Source organism: Pelodiscus sinensis, chromosome 20 (assembly GCF_052426305.1).
Source record: "Pelodiscus sinensis isolate ZL-2025 chromosome 20, ASM5242630v1, whole genome shotgun sequence".
Taxonomy (NCBI): Eukaryota; Metazoa; Chordata; order Testudines; family Trionychidae; genus Pelodiscus; species Pelodiscus sinensis.
This window is the reverse complement of record NC_143071.1, coordinates 17,944,306-17,955,220: the sequence shown is the minus strand read 5'-3', so window position 1 is coordinate 17,955,220 and position 10,915 is coordinate 17,944,306. Positions and strand designations below refer to the sequence as shown.

General features: G+C 48.2%; 1 protein-coding gene across 1 annotated transcript in view; it reads right to left on the bottom strand.

Moving 5' to 3' along the window:
• OTOP2 (otopetrin 2) overlaps window positions 1-10,915 on the bottom strand; it is a 53,630-nt gene that overhangs the window by 3,025 nt on the left and 39,690 nt on the right. Inside the window, exons 2-7 of the mRNA XM_025178132.3 lie at window positions 8,916-9,108; window positions 5,810-6,247; window positions 4,701-4,837; window positions 3,735-3,793; window positions 2,133-2,263; window positions 484-1,379 (exon numbers count right to left, since the gene is read on the bottom strand). Of these exons, the coding sequence (XP_025033917.3) occupies window positions 484-1,379; window positions 2,133-2,263; window positions 3,735-3,793; window positions 4,701-4,837; window positions 5,810-6,215 (1,629 nt within the window). The 5' untranslated portion in view covers window positions 6,216-6,247; window positions 8,916-9,108. The remainder of the gene's footprint in view (window positions 1-483; window positions 1,380-2,132; window positions 2,264-3,734; window positions 3,794-4,700; window positions 4,838-5,809; window positions 6,248-8,915; window positions 9,109-10,915) is intronic.

The following is a 10,915-nucleotide window of genomic DNA, read 5'->3' as shown; positions in this document are numbered from 1 at the left end:
GTCTGTCCGCAGCCCTGGCCATTGGGCTTTTAATGGAGCCAGTATTTCACCCAAGCTACATAACTATCGATCACTTCACCTCATGTCTTTTGATGTCTAACATATAAGAAAAAGAGCTTAGATCAGGCTGTAGATGCCCTTTTCCTACATTATAAAGGTGGTACCAATGGGTTAAGCTTAATGAGAGCTATTGGGCCTGATTCTCCTCTATTTCACTCCAATTTAACAGCATTGGGGGCTCAGTTGTCTGCTGGCATCAGTGGGCAAAACGCCACTGACATCAAAGTAACTTCACTGACTTCAGTGCAGCTACTTCTGGTTTAAGTGGGTGGGAAATCAGGCCCATTGTATTTTTTGTTTCAGAAGGGGATCTCAGAAACTCTCCCACAGGGGTGCTGCACAGTATTAGAGTAAGAAAAAGGCACATTTTCCTTGGACCTTCACCCACCCAGGAAAACAAATCCCTTTGTGAGTCTCACTTACAATTACGTTGCACAGGAGCAGGAAGAAGGAGATCTCCTTTAGGAACTTCCTCCTCCATTTCACCTGTTTGGGGACCCTTATGGACTGCGGTACCTCTGAGGTCTGGATTGCTACTGCTCCCGGACTGTGGGGTGCCGGGGATGGCAAGGCGGTGCTGCTATCGGGGACACGGAGGGAGACGGCATTGATGTTGACAAAGGTGAGTCCATATGTACTCTTCTGGTGAGGATGAATTTTGTGCTCTTCTTCTGGAGGCTGCCGATGAAGGCCTTCGATGATGAAGATGTTCTGGAAAGTGTGCTGGGCAATCATCATCAGCGAGTAGGTCAAGTTGAGGGCGCTTATGGCATCCCGCGGCGTGCTGGCCACTACAGCCACAATGGAGTAGTAGGAGATAGCATATTGCCCCAACGCAGACCCCATCAATAAGGCCACATCCAAAGTCCTGGTTGGATTCTTGTGGTGGTCCATGTCTCTCTTGTCAAACCTGTAAACAATGGAGCCTCCAATGCAGACAAGAGACATCAGGCTCAGGCAAGCTATATTGAAGGTGTAATACATAATGAGCGCTTGGTCCTTCTTGTCCGGCTGGCTGGTGTTATTCACCTGAACTTCATAAACGATAAGGACCGCCAGGCCGCTTACTAGTATGACCAGCCCCAAAATGATGCCCACAAAGAAGGACTTTCTGAAAAGTCTGAATTTCAAGTGGTGGATGTGCTCGGCATGGTGGTCTATGAGGCGTCCGACGTTCTTCCACATCACGTACAGCATGGCAGAGGCAAAGAGACTGTACTCGATGTTGAAGGGATATAACCAAAAAGAGCCATTCTGGAAGATCTGGCAAATTTGGCTGGTGCAGCTGCAGCCTTCTGTTGTGCCACTCGCTGGTGCAGCTGGAACAGGAAAAACACACACAGGTTACAGGGGTATTGCAGGGAGCACGTGCTTGTTAACTGTCCTGAAGAGCCTCCGTTTGGAGAATAAAATCTAAAATCCATGACCAAATTTCTAAAATCCATGGCTCTCTTGAGGACAGGAGGCAGGGTTGCTTTGACACTGAGAGTCCAGCCATTGAAACCTCAGCCTCCCTTTGTGTCCTGCCTTTCTGAATTGCTTTCCCCTTTGTCAAGAAATTTCTTTAGTGAACATAAGTCTCTCCTTGGTGTCTGTCTAGAATTCCTTATTCTTCCCTCTCTTCTCCTCTCCCGCCCTGGTTGGTTCTTTCTTTCTTTCTTTCTTTCTTTCTTTCTTTCTTTCTTTCTTTCTTTCTTTCTTTCTTTCTTTCTTTCTTTCTTTCTTTCTTTCTTTCTTTCTTTCTTTCTTTCTTTCTTTCTTTCTTTCTTTCTTTCTTTCTTTCTTTCTTTCTTTCCCTTTGTTTTCCTCCACCTCTGCTGCCTCCTCTGGTCATGTTCTCCCTCCATCCCTGTGACTCCTGCTGGATACAAAGCAAACCACGAGTGCTAAGATCCAGACTGGAATGCCACCGACACTAGCTAGCATTTTACGTCGAGCAGTCCCCTTGCGTTCCCTCATCTGTGAAACTGCTATTCTGCCTGAATGAAGGCACTGGAATCTGATCTGGAGAAGGGCTTCTCCTCCATAGGCTCAGCTTCAGGAGTAGGTGGCTTTCCTAATGGGCAAATTACCTTTCATGAACAATTTGTGAGTTTCGTCGGTTCTGTTCTGTAATTTTGAGTGTGATTTGTGCACAGACTCATCCGTGACGGCTGACATCCACACGGCAAGGTTAGTGGTCAAAGTAAGCATCAAGCCACACCTGTACGAGAGAGAAGATGCTTAGGATCAAGGCAAAGTCTGCTTCTCTGGCACCTTTCCTTCCTAGGCCTCCATTTACACTTTGAACATTAGGGTATGTCTACACTACCCTCCTAGTTCGAACTAGGAGGGTAATGTAGGCATACCGCACTTGCAAATGAAGCCCGGGATTTGAATTTCCCAGGCTTCATTTGCATAAGCGGGGAGCCGCCATTTTTAAAACCCCGCTGGTTCGAACCCCGTGCAGCGCGGCTACACGGGGCTCGAACTAGGTAGTTCGGACAAGGTGTACCGGTAGTTCGGAATAGGAAGCCTAGTCCAAACTACCTAGTTCGAGCCCCGTGTAGCCGCGCTGCACGGGGTTCGAACCAGCGGGGTTTTAAAAATGGCGGCTCCCTGCTTATGCAAATGAAGCCCGGGAAATTCAAATCCCGGGCTTCATTTGCAAGTGCGGTATGCATACATTACCCTCCTAGTTCGAACTAGCGGGGTAGTGTAGACATACCCTTAGTGAATTAAGCCTCCCCTCTATGAGGCAGGCAAGTATCAATATCCCCATTTTATACATGGAGAAACTGAGGCACGGGGCAGGGAAGTGACTTGCTCCTGGTCACACAGGGAGCCTGTGGCAGTGTCAGGAAGAGAATCCAGGTGTCCTGATTCCCTGTCTGCTGCCCTAACTCCTCCTGTCTCTCACTCCCTTCACTCTTCATAGCATCCATCCTGCCCACAAAGCACCAGCTACATCTCATCCCTCACGCTTTCTGGCTCAGCCTCTCATAGGTGTGGCTGGAAGTAGGGAGAGTAATTGGGCAGGGCTGGACTGTCTCGGAAGACGGAAGAGCCAGCCTTGTGAAAGTGAATATGATGATCTGAGGGCTGGTTTCTCATTTCATCAGTCTTTTGATCTTCCTAGTGCTCCTCTGCAGGGCTCCGCCTTCCTTCCTAGGGCCAGGGAAGTGGCCAGGAGTTTTTTAAAAATTGAAATATTATTGGCTAGCGTAAGGCTGTGCTCTTGGGAGGGGATGAGTCTTCCCACTTTTGGAGCTTAATGTGTGAGTGCTAGCACCGGAGAAGGTGCAGTAATTTGTCTATGGCTCAGCCCCCCCTCGAGGGCGACAGAATGTCACACGGAGTGGGCTGGGATTACACTGGACAGGGGCTCACCCCAAAACCCTGGGGCTGCCTTTCCATTCTGCAGCTGGCCCCCGTGTCTACACCTTACTGAACTCAAACTAAGACTGGATCCCTCCCCGCTTAGCACTTCAGGGCAGTTGGGCTCCACGCAGCAGCTCTCAGCTTTCCACTGCAAGGCCACGTCTTGTGTGTGCCTGGCAGGAATCCTGCCACAGACCCATTGCAGGAATGTTCCCTTCCTCGCTACAGCTAATGTGCAAGGCCGCCTAGGTAATCTGGCAGAGGAATGAAAACTGGCACAGACGGGAATGTGCCGAGCAGGGAGGACTACTTGCCTCGTGACGTCCAGGTGCACGTGAATGCAGTCTTTGGCAGAAACCCACAGAAAGTACGTCTGGAAGAAATAAAAGTATTTATGAAGACTGGCCCTTAAAGCTGCAGTGTCAGACTAGAAAGTGCCCCAGCCACTTCAAGGCTCTTCAGAATGAAAGCTCCTGCCCCATTCTCTGCTGCACCTATCTCATCTATGCCAGTAGGCGCGGGGGGTGTGTATGGTGCAGCACCCCTGGCTCTTGGCTTAGCACCCGGGGTCCTGGTTGCTGCCTCTATACGCTGGGGGTTTTGCAGCCAGCCCTGCATACCAGGGAGTGGGGGGGGGAGGGGGTGAGTTTTCAGCACCCTGACTCTTAAAAATGTCCCCACACTCTTACCCCATTTGCTTTGCCTGGTGCTGTAGCCCTCACATCCTCTCCTCTCTGCCTCTGCAGCTCTTTCTGCTGCTTCCCTTTGCAGCCCCCTCGCTGCATCTTCCCCATGCTGCTGCACATCACCGCTGCTCCTGCTTCTCCCTTGCTCCCCTCCAGCCCTCTCTGCTCCACAGTGCTGACATCCATTGGGTTTCCGGCCTGGAGGCTGAGACCCCATGGCCGATCATAAACAGATATCGGGTTCCTGGCTGCTAAATGAGCGAGACGCCCCCCTTGGAACCTAGCTGGGGTTCAGATGAGCAGTCCTGTTATGCCACAGCCAGTCATAGCATGGAAAAGAGTGGTGAACTTTGACCTTGAGCAAGTCAGTGTGGCTCAAACTCCTGGCCTATGGCAAAGCGTGCGCCTGGGGGAGAGGAGGTCAGTCAGAGTGCACCTGAATTGGCTCTTCTAGGTAACAATGGATCAAGGAGTGAACTAAGCTTGCAGGGCAGAGAGCGGTCAGAGAGCAATCAGCACCCCATGAAGGTTAAACTTCATCCCTGAGCACTTCCACCCCCCCCCCCTCCCAACACTGAAAGAGGCAAAGCTCACCTGGACGATCACAAACACAAACTGCACGATAGGGTAGATGATTTTGATGGTGGACAGGCAGTTGTAGAAGCTGGCAAAATACCCAGTTTTAAACACGTCCATCACAAGGGAGAAAATGGCAAACAAAACCAGGCCTCCTGTCGAGGAAGCAAAGGCAGTTAGAGAGGGTGTGTGCGTATTGGGGGTGGACAGGTACAGGGAGGGGAGCCCACGTTCGGCTGGATGGATGGAGGAGGGAGAGAAATGGTATCACAGTGCAGAGGGTGTTTTGGGCTTCTCCTTTATAGTGACCCCCAGTTTTCCTCTCATCCCAACACCTACAAAATTCTTTGCACCAACAGCCCTTGGAATGGAGAATGAGGAGGCTGGAAAATAACCAAGTGCTTCAGAGGACCTTCCCACATAAGGACCAGAGCCAGTGGGACACAGTTAATGAGATTGATTATTGGAGACTCCAACTGTCAGACCCAGATCACTAAGGAGAGGAATCTTCTGAAGTTTTCTGGAAGTGATGTTTGGAAATGAAAAGAGACCATAGGGCCCCTCTGAGGCCATATGGATAATGCTTTGCTCTCAGAGGGTATGTCTACACTACCCCGCTAGTTCGAACTAGCGGGGTAATGTATGCATACCGCACTTGCTAATGAAGCCCGGGATTTGAATTTCCCGGGCTTCATTAGCATAAGCGGGGAGCCGCCATTTTTAAATCCCCGCTGCTTCGAACCCCGTGTAGCGCGGCTACACGGGGCTCGAACTAGGTAGTTCGGACTAGGGTGCCTATTCCGAACTACCGTTACTCCTCGTTTCACGAGGAGTAACGGTAGTTCGGAATAGGACCCTAGTCCGAACTACCTAGTTCGAGCCCCGTGTAGCCGCGCTACACGGGGTTCGAAGCAGCGGGGATTTAAAAATGGCGGCTCCCCGCTTATGCTAATGAAGCCCGGGAAATTCAAATCCCGGGCTTCATTAGCAAGTGCGGTATGCATACATTACCCCGCTAGTTCGAACTAGCGGGGTAGTGTAGACATACCCAGAGTGCTTACTCACTGTGCATCTCTCCCTTCCCATTACCCCACCGCCCCAGGGCATCACCCGTGGTAGCTTCCTACCTCTCAGCCAGACAGGGCCCGCGTGGGTGTCCTTGCAGAGGATGGCATCTTGGCGTTTGGCAGTAACGATGAGGTAGAAGAGGATCCAGGCAATGCAGACCAGCATCATGATTGTCAACAAGAAAAACACATCGTAGTCGTGCACAGCTACCTCGTTGAAGGCTGCACTGCTCACTAGAGTGCAGGCCAGTAGCACCAAATTGATGGCCAGCAGAACTGAGAACATGCGGCCTCCTTTCTTCCAGACCTCCTTGGGGCTGTGTGCCATGGGGGGTGAGTGCGGGCGGTGGCTCAAGGTGCCTGTTGGGCTGGAGGCCACGCTGGCCCTATCTTCCCTCTGACCGGAGCCCATGATAGAGTCTTCGCGTCTGATCTCGCTGTCTGGCTGTGCAGACTCCTCTGTCATGATTCAACTAATGCTGAAGCCACGTGTTGCTGCTGGGAGGAACAGAAGCCCAGAAATAAATGGATCACTCCAGCTGAATCATAGAATGGTAGGACTGGAAGGGACCTCGAGAGGTCGTCTCGTCCAGTCTCCTGCGCTCACTGCAAGACTAAGTATTATCTTCTAGACCATCCCTGACAAGTGTTAGAGAGTTCCCAATGACAGAGAGTTCACAACCTCACTAGGCAATTATTCCTGTGCTTAACCACCCTGTCAGTTAGGGAGTTTTTCCCAATGTCCAACCTAAATCTTTCCTGCAACTTAAGCCCATTGCTTCTTGTCCTGGCCTCAGAATTTAATGAGAACAAATTGACCTCCCTTCTCCTTGTAATGGCCATTTAGGCACTGGAAAACTGTTGTCATGTCCCCGCTTGGTCTTCTTTTCTCCAGACTAAACAAATCCATTTTTTCAATCTTTCTTTGAAGGTCATGTTCTCTTGACCTTTAATCATTTTTGTTGTTCTTCTCTGGACTGTCTCCAATTTGTCCACATTTTCCTTGAGATGTGGTTCACACACCCAGAAATGGACACAGCACTCCCGTTGAGGCCCAATCAGCATGGAGTAGAGCAGAATTGCTTCTTGTGTCTAGCTTAAAACACTCCTGATAACACAGCCCAGAATTCTAGTCAATTTTTTTTAGTTTTGTTGTTGTTGACTTATATTTAGCCTATGATCTGCTACAACCCCCAATTCCTTTCTGCTTCCTAGGCAGGCATTTCTCATTTTGTATGTGTGTACCTGACTGCTCCTTCCTAAGTGGAGTAATTGCATTTGTCCTTATTGAATTCCATCCTATTTACTACAGACCATTTCTCCAGTTTGTCCAGATCATTTTGAATTTTAATCCTATCCTCCAAAACTCTTGCAATCCCTTCCAGCTTGATACCATCCACAAACTCTGTAAATGTATGCTCTATGCTATTATCTAAATCATTGATGAAGATATTGAACGGAATCGGACCCAGCACTGATCCTTGCAGGACCCCAATTGATATGCCATTCCAGTTTGACTATGAACCACTGACGACTACTCTCTGGCTTTCCATCCAGTGATTTGTTTATGAGAAGGTTATGTGAGATGGTATCAAAAGCCTTACTAAGGTCACAATATATCACATCTACTGCTTTTCCCTTGTCAAAAAACACTGATAGGTTGGTTTGACATTGTGCTCGACAAATCCAGGCGGACTGTAACTTAGCACTTTATTATCTTCCAGGTTTTTGCAAACTGCTTAATTATTTACTCCATTATCGTTCTGGGTACAGAAGTTAAGCTGACTGGTCTGTGTTTCCTGGGTTGTCCTTATTCCCTTTTTATAGATGGCCACTATATTTGCCCTTTTCCCAGTCTTCTGGAATCTCTCACACTTTCTCTGGCTTTTTGAAGATAATTGCTAATGACTCTATCTCCTTAGTCAGCTCCTTGAGTATCTTAGTATGTATTTCATTAGGCTCCTGTGACTTGAAGACATCTAATTATCCAAATAATTTTTAACTTGTTCTTTTTGTATTTTAGCCTCTGATCCGACCCCATTTTCAACAGCATTCTCTATGTTAGACATCTACTTGCTTCTATTATCTCATTCTTTTGTGCTGTATGTGCATGCCCTGCTATTGTTGGAACGAGATTAAAGGCTGACCCCAAAGGGATGGTGGGGGGATTCAAAGGAGGTGGAATGGTGAGAGAAGAGGCAGAATCCAGCACCCATCAAAACTAGGCTGAGCTGACTTCTGACATTTCTCCCACCAAATTCCCACATATTCAGACAAACACCTACTGCAGCTGCATTTCTCTGAAGTACCTTTGCCAGCCAGGTCACTCTGGGGATAATATCTGGTGAGGAGCCACTATGGTTACCTAGAAAATGTTCAGTAGTGCAAACGAATGCAACTACCAGGAGGAGACACTCGAAGGGACATTTTCCCACGGTGCAAAGTGAGTGGACTCTCGGCCCCAACTTATTTTCTTACGGGGCTGCAGCTTTTGTGCAATACGTGCATGCCTGGCTTCTGTTGTTAGTGGAATGACATCCAATATCTGTCTCTGCTAAGGGGAATTGTGAGAGCTGAGGCAGCCTGATTAAAAGGGTAGCAAGACCCTTCATCAGTAGCATTTGGTCCCTGAGACTCTAAGGGCTGCACACACTGTTTTGTCAGTTTTGCAATCTCCAATCAATGCTTGCTAGAGCGAATTAAATGTCAGTTTAACATCAATATTCACTCTCCAGCATCACACAAAGCTAATATATAATATAACATTTCAGTGTATATCGATATGAACTTTTGGAAAGCACCAGAATGTAGGCAAGATCAAAGGTCTCAGGGCAAATGGCAAACATGGCTGGATTTAAATGCCAGCCACAAAACGTGCAGATAAAATGTCATGCTTCCTGCAAAGAAACAGACCTATTACAGTGCTAAACCTGAGAGAACAGGAGTCTATTATAAGGACACAGTATAGTTTCCAGCAAGCTTAGTCATCTTCTCTAGCTTAGTGATCTTCTCTAGCTTTCCAGTTCCTCAAAATCCTGGTACAAATAGGTTAAACTCAGTGCTTTATTAATACTTTATAAAACTTTGAATTTATCACTGGATCAACCTGGGGTGAAGTATCTATGAGAGCAAAACTATTATTAAAGCCGAAAGCTGTTCCACCAACCTGCTTTTGCGTCTGTGACTGCTCTCCCGATCCAACCTGGGCTTCTACACAAGGTTCCTCTTCCCACAAATCTGGACAGCCGAGGAATTTATACCTATTTGGACATCTTCTTGATTTACACCTTCTGTGGGGCTGACAGTGCCACTTCATAAACGTCCCAGTGAAGCTCACATGATCCATTGTGTGCAGTGGGCTGGATTTAGGGAAGAGCGGGACAGGGAGGTGAGTTATTTGCCTTCAAAGGGCACAAAGCAAGAACATTACTGAGCATGGCATGAACCACACCTCTAGTCACAGAACAAGATCTGTGATCAAAGATCCATTAGATCAAGTCCCTATCCCTGCAAGGCCAAGCTGGAGTGTCCTGACAAATGATGTGTTATATGCTACGCTGACACTACATTTGACCTTAGCTGATGGGCAACTCTGTCCTATTACAAAGGATGGGCAATACCCCAGGCATGGGCACTGGACCATCCCATATTGCTCTACCAACTTACTTCAACTCTACCCTATCTTGAGGGAAAGAAAGGAATCCACTCCTACATCCGTTCAGTCCTCAGTGCGGCTCAGGTGTTCTCTGCTTGGAGAGATATACTGCAGGCACTGAGTAGGACTTGCTATTTTCATGCCCTCCTTCACCCAAGCACGAGCCCAGGAACCTTGTGTAGAAGCCCAGACTTGCTCTGCTGTGGCTGCCCTTCCCTGTTGCCACTGATAAATTTCCCTATATTCTTTCTTCAGCTGACAAGCTGATTTGCCATTGCCAGGACCCACACAAGTAGGAGATGCACTGTTCTCCCGTGGCTGCCCAAAGCCGGAGGCTTACAGAGATGATCTTCGTAGGGCAGGGTTGAGTTGTATGGCTTTGGCAATGGTCAGTTAAGACAGGAAGCTGCCTAAGAATGGGGCCTTTTATGGCTTCACTCTAACTTCACCTCTTCCTTGTGTTTCCCCTTTAGAGGACTGTTCTATCTATGGCAGAAATAGGCTCTGTCTCTGTTTTCTTTCCAGTCATTCCCTCTCCCGGGGTTGGGATAGCATGGACCTCATTTCTCTCATTACCTACAATGTCCCTTCTTTTTGCAACATTGGCCCTGACCAGCTTCATCTCATTTCCCTGCCCTGCCCTCTGTTGGCTGGGATGGTGACTGCTGTGTCTTTTTCTGCTTATTTGTTCACCTCCCCAACACGTTTCTCTTTCCCCCCTTACTAGACAAAGCTGAGGCGAGAATGTTTTCTTCACGGAGCCCTTCTCTGAGAATCCCAGGAGTTACAAGAACAGGCATATTAATAACAATATGAGAGTAATTAATATAATGAATAGTGTGTTTACCATATGGGCCTTAAAAATAGCATCTATCCGTCTCTTAACCTCTCCGGGCCAAGCTCAGACATGATGTAATATGAATGTCTGCAAACGCACTATCCTGGGACCCACACAGCTGAATTTGGCTCTGGCTCTAGGATACTTACCTGTGTCCCTAGGCTAGGGGGTTGAGAGAGCTGACCGGTTAGGGTTTCCAAAATGCTGGAGAGATGGGCTAAGTGCCATTTTATTATCTTAAACCCAGTCCCAAATGCAGTTCTAAGCCATGTTAGTCACTGTTCTTCTCTTCCTTCTTTCTGTACCTTTCTCCTTTTAGCCTCTTTCTCCCTCTCTATAGCCCTCCCCTTCCTTCCTGTCAGTGACACTTTGTCTCCATTTTCAGCCCCCTTTCTGTTCTCTCTGTTTCCCTCCTCCCGTCCCAGTCCTCTGTTTTATGCCTCTCTTCTGGGGTCAACCTGCACTGCTGGGCAACCCTACCACCACCTCCCCTGGGATAGCTCAGTGGTTTGAGTATTGGCCTCCTAAACCCAGGGCTGTGAGTTCAATCTTTGAGGAGGCCATTTAGGGATCTGAGGCAAATCTCTCAGGGAGAGTACTTGGCCCTGCTGGAATGGCAGGGAACTGGACTTGATGACCTCTCAAGATCCCTTCCAGCTCTATAAGATGGTAT